Source organism: Aedes aegypti, chromosome 1 (genome assembly GCF_002204515.2).
Source record: "Aedes aegypti strain LVP_AGWG chromosome 1, AaegL5.0 Primary Assembly, whole genome shotgun sequence".
Classification (NCBI taxonomy): Eukaryota; Metazoa; Arthropoda; class Insecta; order Diptera; family Culicidae; genus Aedes; species Aedes aegypti.
The window spans coordinates 267,622,870-267,639,360 of record NC_035107.1 but is presented as its reverse complement, the minus strand read 5'-3'; the positions used below and the strand labels follow the sequence as shown (position 1 = coordinate 267,639,360).

Below are 16,491 nucleotides of genomic sequence, written 5' to 3'. Positions count from 1 at the left end.
ATTCTCCTAAAGCTACCTTTGACTGACGATCAGTGAGGCAAGAGCGGATCATCTCAAAAGGCTACCTCCAACTTTAAGCCTGACGATTGCAATATCGTGACTTAGCTTATCGAATGATAGATTAGTGATAGATTAGTGTAAATCACGACAGTCTGGGCCCGAACATTCATGCTCTCAGTGATATACAACGTAAGGCATAGTTGACCAACACTTAAATACTGTCTGCAGTGTGCGCTTAGAGAATTCTTGACGACCAGCTCAAACAGCTTAGCTACAGTGTTCAACGCTGTGATCCTACGATAGTTTTTAACGTCACGCTTGCTTCCTTTCTCATACACGGGAAGCATTTCGGCTGTTTTCCAACAAGATAGAAATGATTTGCTGGCTAGCGAAAGCTGAAATATCTTGAGAAGCAGTTCCAACAAGCTGCCGATCATTCTTTTCACAAAAGAAGCTGGAACACCTTCTGGCTCGGCATGAACGAAGTTTTGAGCTGTGACCGAGATCGTTTCTTGAGTAAGATGAATACTGCTAAGCGTTTGATAAGCCAAAGGCACATCGTTGGCCGCGGTATTGTGAGATCGACGGAAAGCCGTTCGTTTACGAACACACTGTCAAATTTATTTGAGAACAGATTGCAGATGTCCTCTAGATTAGGCCCAGTAGTGCAGTGAAATGCCATGGACAATGGCAAACCAACTTCCTACCGCTGTTCGTTTACGTAATTCCAGAAACAGTTTGGATGCAATTTTAGTCGGCGTTGACCCTCCCCTTGGTTATGCGACCTTGCCGCGATGGGAGGGTATAATCCATTAGCCCATATGATGCAAACTAAAGGCGTAACCTGTAGTGGTGGTATCACATTTTGGCATTTATTGCTTAAAGCCGCGTCATAATTCATATGGCATAGACGCAATAATATCTCGGATGTGATCCAACGGACATTCTGCGTCATTGATAGAATTGATGCCCATTTCAAATAATTAATCTATTCGAAGTGGACATTAATACCACAGACAAACAGACGTAACACTGACGAAATTTCCATCGACCATACATTTAACGATGATTCCGAATTCGCTGTTACAAATCTCACAACCAGAGGCGCGCGCATCGTTTTTCTTCGCGTTTGACGTTTCACACTACCGCCATCTGCCGGTCTTGTTGCACGAAACACCTTTTCGTGCAACATGCTCACCAGATGATGATGGTGTAAACTGGGCGATGGATTTTAAAGAAATTTGTTCTAAGTGTTACGTCTGTTTGTCTGTGTTAATACTATTGGTGACGATCAGTTTGCCTTTTGCTAACCAGAATGATCCGTAGGCACTCTTACTATTAGCTAGCTAGACACATCGTTATCATATACGACGTAGGGAATATTACTCTGAGGACTAGTAGATTCACTGAGTAGAAATAAGTGGCGACAATCTTATTTTAATATGGTTTTTACATTGCCATAATAAGAAATGCCTCTTTTGTAACAACGGTATAAATAATCTAATTCCAGCTTCATTTTCGCAAAATTTACAAGTAGAAAGTAGGCGTTATGGAGCATTGCATTTGCCACCGAAAAGTGAATCTTGTAGGAGACTGTAATAGAAGCCTGAGGTAACTTTACCCTTAAATATTCACTATAAACATAGTCAAAGTAAGACACTGTGATCGATCATTAGGATACACTTGCTAGTTTCGAGAAATTGAACAGACAAGGAAAGTGACTTTTTTCTTTAAGGATATATGAACGTAATGACTAATAATTACTTTTAACAACAAAACATGAAATTAACTTGACCTACTACTAAATAGCCTAATTTTGTTAAGACTTGACGACAATTGACATTTAAGGCCCTAATCTTACTTAAAAGACAGGAGTAATCAGAATAGCACTTCAATGATAAATTATTCAAAATCATTTCGACTTGACAGTATAAGTAATGACACTACTACACTACTATTTCAAACAAATTCTGATGGAGCTGCTGATTTTCACAATGCTTCCTTTTCTCAGAAGCAAGGGAATATGGGTATTTTTCAAAAACTACCACGTCACAATACGAATAAAAAACAGTGTTCATGTAGTCCGTTTGAGTATTGGTCCTGGTAGAGGGGAAACTTGGCAAAAGCCAGACCGAGGGTTCAGCCTTGACAAGTTAAGCTGTCAGGCAGCTCCAACTGAATACCATACAAAAAAAATTTGTCGGCGTTGTATTTCGCTCCGATGTATATTGATGTTGTTGTATATTGGGTATATTACTCCCTCCCACTCATCCGGTAGATGTTCTGTATCCCAGATCCTGGCTATCAATTGGTGCAGACAAGTAGCCAACCTGTCCGGGCCTATCTTAATAAGTTAAGCTCCAATACTATCCTTTCCAGCTGCTTGGTTATTCTTGAGCAGTTTGATAGCGTCCTTAACATTACCTATTGTGGGAGTTGGCGCTTCTGCCTCATTCGCCGTACTGATGAAGCCATTCCTCCTGCTGCCTTGGTCTTCCTCCTCTGCACCATTCAGGTGTTCATCATAGTGCTGCTTATATTTTTCAATCACCTCACGTTCGTTCGTGAAGATTCCTGCATTTTTATCCCAGCACATTTCGGCTCGCGGCACAAGGCCTTTGCGGGATGCATTGAGTTTCTTGTAGAACTTACGCGTTTCTTGAGAACGATACAGCTGCTCCATCTCTTCGCACTCCAACTCTTCCAGGCGGCGCTTTTTTATCCCGGAATAGATGGGTTTGCTGTCTTCGCATCTGTTTTGGCGGGTGCCTTGCTGCAGCATAATCGCCCGCGCTGCATTCTTCTCGTTCAAAACCGTCTGATACGATACTCCTCGTCGAACCAATCGTTCCGTCGATTTCCTTCCACGAACCCAATGGCACCTTCCGCTGCGTTGTTAATGGCTGCTTTGACACTACTCCAGCAGTCCTCAAGAGCATCGGTGTGCTCTCCCTTTTCCGGTCACGCTGCTTCATGGCTGGGATGTATACAGCGTATTATAGTTTGCGGTCGCTAAGCTGAAGAGCCACCCAAACTTGCTCCACAGAAATCTAAAAATCGTTTTCGATTAGAATTGCTTTGAGCCGGCTATGGACTCCTACAAGTACGCCAACTCCAATCCTTTTGAGGCTGTTATTTGCATTTCTATCGCAGCGGAATACCTCGTATTCTTCTTCAAAAATGTAGCTCGAAACTGATCGAGAATCAAGCCACGTTTCGGTCAAAACTATGACACCAGAGTCGTGGTCCAAAAAAAAAGTAAATGATAGTCGTCTAGCAGACCGTTCATTCATCCAACGTTTTGATAGTAAATTATGTCGTCGGATGCTGTTTGTCGAGCAGCTGCAACATTGGACATGGGATTACTATCAGGTGCGGAAGAATTGGATTGCGGGTGGTACTTGCCGACATTCGGACTTCAGAAGACTCCGTCACCCACCCAAAGCACATGACCGGGACGGCTGGAAAGATTCAACTGTGTTAGGAGGATCAGGAGCCGAATTATCTCCATTAGAGAGGAGTGGGGCCTTCCTTAGCCGAGTGGTTAGAGTCCACAGTTCAAATCAACGCCATGCTGAAGGTGTCTGGGTTCAATTCCCGTTCGGTCCAGGATCTTTTCGTAATGGAAATTTCCTTGACTTACCTGGGCATAAAGTATCATCGTACCTGCCACACGATATATGAATGCGAAAAAAGGCAACTTTGGCAAAGAAAGCTCTCAGTTAATAACTGTGGAAGTGCTCAGTGAACACTAAGCTGAGAAGCCGTCTCTGTCCCAGTGGGGACGTTAATGTCAAGAAGAAGAAAAGGAGTTAAACGAAACGATGGAGCGAATGATGAGTGGAAGAAGTAACACCATTCCATGAAAAAGAGCATTCAGAGTGGCTGGAAACCGAAAAGCTATCAGGCAATGCAAAATTCATTATTTGTTTGTACTTGCCATTAATGCGAGTTTGGAATAGGGACGTTCCGATATTACAAAGTATCGATATTTGATTCGATACGATTATTGAATCGAAGTATCGATACCACCGATATATTGAATCAAAATATCGATATATCGCAATATCATTTGATATATTTGAAGGTCGCAAAATTATTGTATCGCTTAGTTACCTGATGTCGAATATCTAACAATTCACAAACAATTCTTTAAATCCTTAATATTATCGGAATTTTAATCAATATGGACATGAATATCTATTTTTTATAATACATCATATAACAATTGGCATTTGAACTGCTCTCAAATATTATAAAATCAATTGTTTCATAAGGAAACCCTACAATTGTCATCCAAATATTGGTTTTCGATCTTATAGAATCTCCTAATGAAATCGGTGGAAAAGTTAGCTGGGTTTATTCTACGAGTGGCGTGAGAATTGTCGGTCTCGTATAGCGAGGTGAGAATTCTCGACTCGAGTGAAGTGACTCTCCTTTTGATTTACACGGCGAGTCACTTCAGTCGGGAATTGTCACCTCGCTAATACGAGACCGATAATTCTCACCTCAAGCCACTCGTAAAATAAGCCCAACCATAAAAATCTATGGAGGAAATCTTTGGATAATGAGTATTCTCTATTGGAACTATTGAAGGTGCTCAAGGATTTCTGTTGCCATTTCTTTAAGTATCCCTAGAAAAATCGCTGGATGGATATCTGAAACAATTCATGAAGAAATCTTTAGGGAAATTGCTGGATGGCAGCCCTGTAGGAGTTGTTATGAACATTCCAGAAGCAACCTGGAATACAACTCGAAGAATTCCTGAAGCTGTCTATCAAAATAAATTTGTGAACTAGTCGCGTAAAAAGATCTGAAGGGTTCTTTGCACCATGATTCCTGCAAGCACAAAAAGGAAAAAAAAAGTAACATAAAGGATAATTTTGGTTAAAAATAGACTTTCTATTAAAATAGATTCTTTTTAGAGACTTGCATTATAATATGTAGTGACCAAAAACTGTCTTGACTTCCAATCCTGCTTATATTTGGTCGATTTTCTCCATACAAACTTCAACCGCTTAGAGTTGACGGATTCCGTTCAAACTTTCCCAGTAGCTCTTGCACAAATGTGAGTTGACGTAAGATTTTTGTGGTTTAGTTCTGACCATATATGTATAAATGGACCGCCGATAATTTATTTCATTTGTCTTAATAATTCCAGATACAAGTGGTATGTCCCGCTGACTTACATTACTTCCGAAGACTCTACTACAGTCAAACGAGCATGGATGCTTAGGGGCGATGATCAGGTCAGCATCGACGCCCCCAGCGGTTCAGACAGTTGGATCAAGCTGAATCACAACCAGGTCGGGTACTACCGTGTCAACTATCCGGAAAACGTGTGGCAACAGTTCAGTGAACTTCTTTCGAAAGATATCAATGCGTTCAGTATTGGCGATCGTACCGGCTTGCTCAACGATGCATTTGCCCTGGCGGACGCTTCGCAGTTGAGATACGATCTGGCACTGGAACTAACACGTTTCTTGGCCCAGGAAACCGAGTACGTACCATGGGCAACCGTGTCCAGCAAAATGAAGAGCATTCGTACTCTGATCTACGACTACCCTGCCTACGATGACATCCTTGTGAGTATCGTGAAGCATTCACCTTTAGATCAAAACATCTTTAAACTTATGCATCACTCCTACTTTCTAGCTCTATGTTCGTCAACTGATCCAACGAGCTTACGACTCCGTTGGCTGGACTGTAGTGGGCGAAGATCACATGAAGAAGTAAGTTGTTCGATGTTCCTATCGAGATCCATTTGTAACATCTTCTGTTTTACAGTCGCCTCCGAACGACCGTCTTAGACCTGGCCTGTTCTTTCGGCCACGACGACTGTCTTCAGAAAGCCCACGAGTTGTTCCGTGGATGGTTGGACAGTGATGTCGCCGTCCATCCGGATCTGCGCACTGTTGTCTACTACTATGGCCTTCAGCGATCGGCCAACATCACCGACTGGGAGCTGGTGAAGGAACGCTTCCGTGCGGAAATCGATGCAAACGAGAAAGCCAAACTGATGAGTGCCCTAGCTGGCTTCCCAGATGCGAAGGTTCTGCGTCGTCTGCTAGATGACGCTTGGGATCCGCAGCTGGTGCGCGAACAGGATCATCTGACCTGCATTCAGAACGTGGCTGCCAACAAGCACGGAGAGCAGATTGCGTGGGATCACGTGCGAATAAACTGGGATCGATTGGTCGAACGGTACACTCTGGGAGAACGAAACCTGGGTCGAATGATCCCGTCCATCACCGGACGCTTCTCGACGCCTGTGAGGCTGATGGAACTGGAGGATTTCTTCCGCAGAAATCCAGAAGCAGGTGCAGGTGCCGCAGCCAGAGTTCAAGCTCTGGAGAATATTGGCAACAATATTAAGTGGCTGGAGCGCAACCTGGATATCGTGACCAAATGGTTGAGCACTGCGATTCTGCCGGTACCGGTAAAACATTGAAGTCATACGTTTGTGTTAAGTGTATCGAAGTAATAAATTGTGATAGAGTCAGTTAGAGGCGTGTTTTATGTATGTAATATCATGTTTCCTATACAACCTGTTTCTTGAAGACAACATTGTTCTGGATGATTGGAGACAAGTGAGAGTAATTGCCATCCAAACTTGCGTCGGATTACAACTCGTACCGTCCTATCGCGATGCTGTCGTGCTTACGCGAGGTGTTAGAGAAGATGATTCTCCATCGGCTTAACAAATGCGTTGAATCGAACGGTTTTCTCTCAGATACGCAATTTGGTTTCCGCAGAGGCAAAGGAACGAGCGACTATGGTACACTGCTTTCAGCAGGAATCCAACTGGCCTATGCTCAAATGGAGCAAATGGGATCAGTTTTTTGGACATTAAGAGTTACGAATTTTTTAACAGAATGTACACAAAGTCGTATGAAAAAATTCGTTGAAAATCATTATTGTTCATAACTTTTTACTAAGATTTTTAACATTTTTTATGTGTTTATTTAAAGTTGTTAGATATCTAAAATTACGTGTTTTTCTGAACATCGCACCTCTCTATCTCATGACGTGAAGGAATTATCGGTAGAAATCGTTTTAATAAAACTTATTTGTTCAATAGTAAGCACATATGAAAAGACGCTTATAGACAAATGTTTTTATCTTCTGCCGAATGCAAAGATATGATACTTTCATGATTTGTAAGAGTTGTCTGCGCCATTTTGCGCCGAAGGCAGTTATAAGGGCCTAAACTACCCCTTGAAAAAAGAGTAATTCATAAATTACTTTGTTACTTCAAAAGATAACGTAATGATAAGTTCAGCAAAAACACGGGTTTTTCCATGACAAAAAACTTTGTAGAAATCACAAAAAAAAATCAAAATTCTTGGAAAAAAAGTTATGATTAAAAATATGATTTATAGGGGCCATTCACACACAACGGCATATATCTCAAAAAGTATAAGAGATAGAAAAATCATGTCTTCGACAAAGTTGTTTCAAATTGCCAATTCTACAACTTTGCCGAAGACACCATATTTATGTCTATCTAAATGTTTTGAAAAAACATAGTTTTTCTATCTCACTACTAGGTGGATTGGTCACAATTTTTTTTTCGTCAGAAGATGCGCTTTAATATACCAAGAAACGTCTCCGAACAAACTATATTGCTAAAATCAACGGTTTGCGGGCTATTCAAAAAGCGCATGAACTCGACAGTGCACTGCAAGCAATTTGAATGGTTTTCAACGCGAACTGTTGTCAGATTCTCCAGTCTTGTGCACTTGAAAATTCAAGCTTTGGCTTAGTTTTATAATCACCTTAAGGTGAAACATCTCGGAATCTAAAGATGGCCGGCACAATGGCCGACTACGTTTTCACTGGCACTAAACTGAAGAAATAATTAACATACGTTTCTAAATGCTAGTGCACAAAGCCAAAATAAAAAGTTCACTGTTGTTGGATGCTTTCTTCGCAATATTTGTGCCTTTGAAGTTTTAGTGCAATCTTAAAAGTTGATTCCAAACTTGCTGGAACGTTTCGGACGTTTTCGGAGTTTCTGTAGCACGCCGTTTTATAAGTTAAGCGAGCTCCAACTATTTATTAAGAATGGTTATAAGTAAGTAGTTCAAGTAATACATACAATTTAACTTACAATTGGTCTCCTAGTTTTAGTTCAACGTTAAAGCAACAGGATGACGGTTCGAATTCACGATCTATATAAATTATATTTTTCTACAAATTCTGACTCTGCCTTGTTCGTGTGGTACAAATAATGGTTTTGAGAAGAATGGTTAGCGGATATAGGCCTATTCACATGACGTCTCAAATCAGCTGATCAGGAAGCACTTTGACAGTTCTTCTATGAAAATGACAGGCCCGTGTTAGCACCGGTCCTCCACCGATGTAAACAAATGCATAGACGGATCTGTCACATGAAAAGGCCTATAGGCCTATTCAAATGACGTCTCAAATCAGCTGATCGGGAAGCACTTTGACATTTCTTCTATGAAAATGACAGGCCCGTGTTAGCACCGGTCCTCCACCGATGTAAACAAATGCATAGACGGATCTGTCACATGAAAAGGCCTATTACGACAGTGCTATCTGTCAAGGTTTGACGGCTTGTCAATTGATAAGTGTTTGTGACGACGAGCAGGGTTGCCTGCGATCGGATTACAGTGGCGTAGGTTAGACCCCAACATCCACACAAAGTGGGCCAGAGGGCCGAATCTGCAAGCCGATAACCGTTGGTTTAAGGGTCCAGAGTTCTTATGGAAGCCTGAGGAGTCTTGGCCACGTCAAACTGAACCTGAGGGCACAAATGTCGAAATTAGATCATGCAACGTCCACCAGATAATGGAGAGCAGCGAAATCGTCAATTGGGACCGCTTTTCCAAATTCGAAAGGCTCAGGCAAACAGTTGCCTATCTTTATCGTTTTGCCAACAACTGCAGACGAAAAGCGTTCAGCGTCAGATAATGCAGTATCAACAGAAGGGGTACATCCATGAGGCAACAAACGAGGAGCTGGATGCTGTCGATCCGAGAAGGTTGTGGTTTCTTCCGGTCGGAATAGTGCGAAATCCGAAAAGCCGAATAAGCTACGTATTGTGTGGGATGCGGCAGCAACAGTGAATGGAGTATCCTTGAACAGCATGCTATTGAAGGGCCCGGATCTAGTGCAGCCTCTTCCAAATGTTCTCTGTGGATTCCGAGAACGCAAGATTGCGGTGGTGGGAGACATTATGGAAATATTCCATCAACTGAAAATCCGAAAAGAAGACCGATACAGCCAACTGTTTCTTTGGCCCAATAAAACCGGTCCAGATCCGAAGATCTTCGTAATCGACGTTGCGACATTCGGCTCCACCAGCTCCCCATGCTCAGTGGCGTTTAAGTTTTTAACGAATTGCGCCGAGCATGGGCCCGCTTGTCTCCATTGTCATTTTTGTAGAAAAAAAAAAACTTCTCAACCATGATCATGCTCATGAACGTCAACTGACTGGAAATGGAAACTGTACTTGCATTTACCAACTTGGCGATCGTAAGTTCTACTTGATTGTCTTAACATGTTTTATGTTGAATGAATTAAAAAGACTACGTCGTTTTGAAGGCGGCGCAGCCGAAAAAATTAGGTCACAAAAAGGGCATATTCTACCATGCATTACTAATTCAAATTAATTTCCCTGATTGTGCTCAAAATTCCCTGAGAATGCCAGTTTTTTTTTCAGGTTGAATAAAACACCTAGGGGGGTCCGTAGCCTTGAGGTTACGCTTTCGCTTCATAAGCGGAAGGTCATGGATTCAATTCCCAGCCCCTCCAAAAAATAACCCGTCCAGCCACCAGAAGACGCCGCACGGAGGGCCGTGCTTAGGGGACCACATCCATCCTCCGTCAGTATCAGATGGTGACTGAGACAAACTGACCCACTTCGCAGGCAGCTAGCCTCAAACTCAGGAACACGGCAAAACGAACCACCGCAGAGCACTCTCCTACCTGCTCGGTGTGAGAGCAAAAGAGCAGAAGAGAGTGAAAGCAGATGTAAATATAGATTAGTTAAAAATAGAACTATATCGGCAAGGAAGATACAGACAAACTGATTCCGACACAGTAGTGGCCACAAGCACGGAGTGCCTTAAAAAAAAATAAAATAAAACACCCTGGCAATCTTGTATAGTCAGTTGATAGCCAGACATCACACGCGTCGAACGAATTTCTTTACTTTCTTCGCTCTCGTTCGCATTCCGTGAAAATGTCCGGTGCGCGAAAGAACACCCTAGTGGTCGATTTTAGTGTTCTTCCGGTACGCCCTGAAGTGGCCAAAGTTAAATCGTTTGTGGAGAGTGAAATAAATCTGCAACATGCGGATGTTAAGAGCATACAGTTGCATAACACTTGCTACTGTGTGCTCATCGAAATGAATTTCCATGAAGTTGTTTCACGCTACCAAAAAGAACATAATTGGAAGTGAACAATGCTTTGTGGAAACGCCAAGTTTCGGAATCCTGTTTACGCGGATAGTGATGCAGTGACGGCTCGGATCCACGACCTCCCTCCGTCAATGAATCCCACCATTGTCGTTGATAATATGCTGAAGTATGGAGAGATAATCTCCATCAGGAATGAAAAGTGGAAGCACTATTTTCCCGGCATATCGAACGGCGTGCGAGTCCAGATAGCCGTAGCGGTAAACGCGCAGCTATTCAGCAAGACCAAGCTGAGGGTCGTGGGTTCGAATCCCACCGGTCAAGGATCTTTTCGGGTTGGAAATGTTCTTGACTTCCCAGGGCATAGAGTATCTTCGTACCTGCCACACGATATACACATGCTAAAATGGTCATTGGCATAGTAAGCTGTCAGTTAATAACTGTGGAAGTGCTCATAAGAGCACTAAGCTGAGAAGCAGACTCTGTCCCAGTGGAGACGTAACGCCAGAAAGAAGAAGAAGAAGCGAGTCCTGATAATGAATTTACTTCGTCACATTTCCTCTTTCATTACCATTGGAAAAGGAACAACTATGGTGTCTTACATCGGCCAGCCCAAATCCTGCCGCCTATGCGGCCATTAGGTCCAGGTCCAGGTCCAGGTAACCAGGATTTGGGTATGGGGGGGGTTTTGATATCTTGAAGGTAATATTTTTTGGGAAAGTAGGAAGCCAGACCCCATTCTTGGCTCACTTCGGCAGTGAGGTTTTTTAAATGCTAGAGCGCTCATATAAAGAAGAAGAAGAAGCGAGTCCTGATAATGAATTTACTTCGTCACATTTCCTCTTTCATTACCATTGGAAAAGGAACAACTATGGTGTCTTACATCGGCCAGCCCAAATCCTGCCGCCTATGCGGCCATTAGGTCCAGGTCCAGGTCCAGGTAACCAGGATTTGGGTATGGGGGGGGTTTTGATACTATGGTGTCTTACATCGGCCAGCCCAAATCCTGCCGCCTATGCGGCCATTAGGTCCAGGTCCAGGTCCAGGTAACCAGGATTTGGGTATGGGGGGGGTTTTGATATCTTGAAGGTAATATTTTTTGGGAAAGTAGGAAGCCAGACCCCATTCTTGGCTCACTTCGGCAGTGAGGTTTTTTAAATGCTAGAGCGCTCATATAAAGAAGAAGAAGAAGCGAGTCCTGATAATGAATTTACTTCGTCACATTTCCTCTTTCATTACCATTGGAAAAGGAACAACTATGGTGTCTTACATCGGCCAGCCCAAATCCTGCCGCCTATGCGGCCATTAGGTCCAGGTCCAGGTCCAGGTAACCAGGATTTGGGTATGGGGGGGGTTTTGATATCTTGAAGGTAATATTTTTTGGGAAAGTAGGAAGCCAGACCCCATTCTTGGCTCACTTCGGCAGTGAGGTTTTTTAAATGCTAGAGCGCTCATATTTGGCCAAAATATGCATCGTACTGATGCGCTTCTTACACCAAAGTTTCAGACAATTCTACCGAGAAAAACCCCCCATGCCAAAGTGAATCAGGGAAGTGCCCTAATGGTTCTGCACCCTATGTTTCAACAAAAAAATGGGTTGAAGAGTTTTAGTATATTTTGTTTTGAAAGTGCATACTTGGTTAAACTCATTAAACAAGATTAAAATACATAACGCGTGATAATGCTCAATCGGCATTTACTTATCTGTGTTCGTTGAATATTTACCATAGCATTCGTTGTCGTCCCATGTTACAGTATTCGATATGCAGAAGGAGAAAACATTATCTGCGTATTTTTTTTAAAACTGAAGAAACGATTCTCCGGAAATTCATATGCTCTGAAGGTCGGGAAAGTTTGCAATGTAATGAGCAAATTGAAAGTTTATTTATGCTGCGGATGGGACCTTTTCCCCAATATATTTAAATGGATGACCAACTTCTGACACGAATGCTTCAGTTAAGTTTTCAGAAAAGGCAAAACAATATTATAGCCTTACAGCACTGAACAGAATAAATTGCCCACGGGTCGCTTTTCATATTAAAAGATCAAACTTGGAGACCTGGGTCTTGGCTTCTAGTGGGCTTTTTGAAATTTGTGTGTGTGTGTGATCCATCTAACCCCCACTGTCCGGCAGTGGTATTATGGAAAAAAGTTTTCAGCAAAACTGCTTTGGTACTGCATTTTTGCAGAAAGCTTCAGTCCGGGAGTTAGAAGGTGATAGCTCTATTGCAGATCCGGTGACCCATTTCAGAATGGCTGGAGAGACACGTCCATTCAGAAGTCACTTTCACTAACAACAAGCCCCGCATGTATACATTACCGTTATCAAATGGATAATGATAATGCATACACACTTCCTGTTTCAAAGATGGTTACTTTGAAACTGGCGCGTATTTACTGTTCAAGTACAGATAATTATATAATCAGAACAATCTCACCAAAATTCATCCAAGGCGGCGTTGTCATCAAATCAAATCAGCAACTAATTTGGTATGCATTTTCTTTTCCTTGTGACGCACATACCACTTGTCATTTCTAGACCACATTTTTTAGATCTTCTTTCCCGTATTTTTCACAATTATTACAATAATGTTTTCTTTCGTTGTCGAAATCATCCGGTGGCTTGTGAGTCAAAATACAAACACAGCAACAACAACAAAATCACGTGGAAATTCATTAGCAAAGCCAATTAGAACCGGTCATAAAACATCACATTAAAGAAGTCTTTGATCGCACGAAACGCGCTGGATTTGTTTTTCACTATTAGATATCGAGGTTTTTCAATATTAACATCCGAACTACAATCCGGATGGCGTGGCATCAGCCAAATCATCGGCAAAATCGCGAAAAACTAGAGCACGAAAAAAGTGTGGCAAGCAAAACAAAACACGACCGTTCGCGGCAACGCCTACTCTTCTAGTGGGCTTTTTGAAATTTGCACTGAAATTCATAAATAAGCTTTCACTCACTTCACGTAATTTCACTCAGCAGAAAATTCATGTTATTTCAAACACAAACTTCTTTGTTATCGTATGTTTCGCATCGTGTGAAAAATGTCTTAACTTTCACTTTGATTTTATTTAAATACAAAATTTTTACTAAATAATATAGTTCTAAAATAAGTTTGAATTATTGATCAATTTCGCAAAATAGTGGAATGAAGATTTATTATTACTCAAAAGATTGATTTTTTAAAGTTGCGAATTTCCGGCTAACCTATGTATTTCCAAGTTAGGATGTAAATTTTAAGTCAATCCAAGTACTAGAAGCCGAGATCCAATTCTCCAAACTCGACCAATTTGTTTTGATAAAACGACCAACTTGTACTATATTTTGTGCAGTACTATACTGCCCATAACTGCATAACAGTCACATTCGACATTTTTGATAATTTCGAGTTAATACCGGGGAGAGTCATCAAATGACAAATACTTTCGATCCACTTACTAAAATCTGTGAGATTGTTCTAGAAAATTCGAAAAAAAATACCAAGTTGTTTTGTCACATTGGCAATTGTAACCGCATAACAGTCACATTGAGATTATACATGAGCCTCATAATGCAGTGGCAACGAAATTTCTATCAGAATTTTTTTCTGACTATTCACCCAATTAGCGATATGAGTTGTACAAAATTTCAGCCTGAAATAAGCACTTTTGAATTCTTAGTGATTTTTTGAAATATCAGTTCCTTCCCATACTGCAATAAAATGCAAACTTGGTACCCCATTTACTCAATGCCTACTTTTTTCGAATGTTACAAATATGCAGTTATGGGCAGTATATTCTAATATAAGTTTGCAAATATTTTTGTTCTATTAACCTCTTCAGGGGTCTAAGAATTTAAAGAAACCATAGAATAAGAATGTTACTGTTAAAACCACTGAAACTCAGAGTGTTAATACGAGCCTAAATTACTGATCCATAATTGTAGAATGTTAATGAACTACAGAAATATGCAAGATAAGCCTTATATTTTTTCAGCTGTGGGGGGGTTTTGACCCCTTCTTTGCGCCACTGATTAGGTCCATACTGGCAGCAAATGTCCGGATTCAAGTTCTCCATTTAATGATAAATAACTTTTAGCATCTACATCTTCGAAATCCATCCACGAGCTGTTTACTCTGAATGACTTCCCACCGATCAACAATTACCAGCAAATACATTCATCGCTTGTTGAAACAGATGAGCCAGAAGAAGCAAAACAAAAGAGCGACGACGAGTGGACTGATGATGACAATACATCGAACTCATCCATCGAGCACAATGGAACAACAAACAAGCGACGGCGATCAAAGCGGGCTAACAAAGAGGGTGCAACGAAAAAAACTTGCTCTGATCACTGTTCCCTAAACACGGGTCATGCGGAAATTGATTCACTTTCTGGTGAAAAAAATAATGTACCCGAGCATAAATGTATTGAAGGTTCTGAACCTTTAGGAAGTGGAAATGGGCTTTGTTAAGTTGGGTACGGCGAGTGAGCCTTTAAATAAACGAATTGAAGAAAAACAAATCTTGTACAGCGAGGTGACAATACTCGCCATGAACGAAGTGACCACCATGCACATCAAATGTAGTCTCACCTCATGTTGCCACTTCGATATAAGAATCCGGGTGCTCTCAGCTCACGCCACTCGTAGAATAAGCCCAAATGAATGCACGATAACCTGACCGTCGCAGCCTTGCGCGTGTTTCTGCGACACTATTTCTGCTCCTTAGTCATCACGTTGTTGGTGTTGCAATGATCTTGCAGGGTCTACCCCGTTTGGCATAACAGTCGTTTGGCATAATAGTCGTTTGGCATAAAGTCGTTTGGCATAATAGTCGTTTGGCATAACAGTCGTTTGGCATAACAGTCGTTTGGCATAATGGTCGTTTGGCATAATTTGAAAAAGGAAGATACTGCAGTGGTACAGTAATATGCCGTACCATAAGATGCGTAATAAAACTACATGTTCCTTTTTTTTCAAATGGCATGGAATAATATAGGCGTTGGATGTATTTTTGTTAAAAAGGCGCCATAATATCCCGGACTTAATGACCCCGGAAGTCATGTATGATGCAATTCCAAAAGAGCTTTATTGGATATTGGTTTCCTTGAAAAATGATGATTAAGAAGTATGTCCTATCACTAACTGACAACGGAATGTACGATCGTGAGTAGTTTATACACACCCCTTTGCTTAAAGGAAGGAATTTGATCAAATTCAATGTTTTCCACAATTATGCCAAACGGCTATTATGCCAAATGACGATTATGCCAAACGACCGTTATGCCAAATGGCATTATGACAAACAGCTATTGTAAGCGCGCCCGCCGATCTTCGAGCCCATTGTGCTTCGTCTGCCAACGTGCTACCCAAAAGGACTACCATCCGTATGACAACACCCTTTGACGTCGATGTCAAACGTAAATGATTGCAGAAAACGTGCAGACTATCTACCAAGTGCTTTTCTAAAATATCCTAAATCTACTGTTTAACTTAAACTATTATTATGTAATACGTGAATTTCATAAGATCTACTTGAATTTACCCACTTAGACTATAAAGTTAATCTTAAACTGAACGTAGGGAAGGTCACGATGGTGTTACACGGGGTTTTCAACCGGACCATTTTTGTTAGATTCTACATGCCGAAATAAGAAAAACCCCAAAGCCTTTCGGGTGATGGACCAGTGGTGTAGCCAGGAGGGGCTCTGAAAGGGGCAATTTTGTACGTATATTATATTATTAAGCTAATTGGAAATTTGACAAAAATATTTTTTTAGTATCTATTGTGATGGCAGAGAACAGAATTGACATTAATGTATGTTTGAAATGTATTTTCCATGCCATAGGCGCAATCGGTTGGTTGGTTGGTTTGACTTTATTAACGAGATTTTTAGCCCTAGGCTAGTTCATCTCGGGACCAACGGCTTTACTTCCCTTCCGAAGGAAGTCGTCACTATAACTTTTTACGTCATAAGTGACTATGTCGGGGATGGGATTCGATCCCAGGTCCTCGGCGTGAGAGGCGAGTGTTCTAACCACTACACCAGGTCCGTCGGGATGGGTTTAGTATTTGTATACTATTCTAATAAAACCAAATTTGTTTTGGTGTCC

General features: G+C 41.5%; 1 protein-coding gene across 7 annotated transcripts in view; it reads left to right on the top strand.

Annotated features, from left to right (window-relative positions):
- The window catches only part of LOC5568916 (glutamyl aminopeptidase), a 76,056-nt gene extending 69,550 nt beyond the window's left edge, over nucleotides 1–6,506 (top strand). For all 7 annotated transcript variants that reach the window (XM_021837739.1, XM_021837738.1, XM_021837740.1 and 4 more), the window contains 3 exons: nucleotides 5,162–5,585; nucleotides 5,656–5,732; nucleotides 5,788–6,506. In XM_021837739.1, the coding sequence (XP_021693431.1) occupies nucleotides 5,162–5,585; nucleotides 5,656–5,732; nucleotides 5,788–6,451 (1,165 nt within the window). In that variant the 3' untranslated portion in view covers nucleotides 6,452–6,506. The remainder of the gene's footprint in view (nucleotides 1–5,161; nucleotides 5,586–5,655; nucleotides 5,733–5,787) is intronic.
- The last annotated feature ends 9,985 nt before the right edge of the window (nucleotides 6,507–16,491 follow it).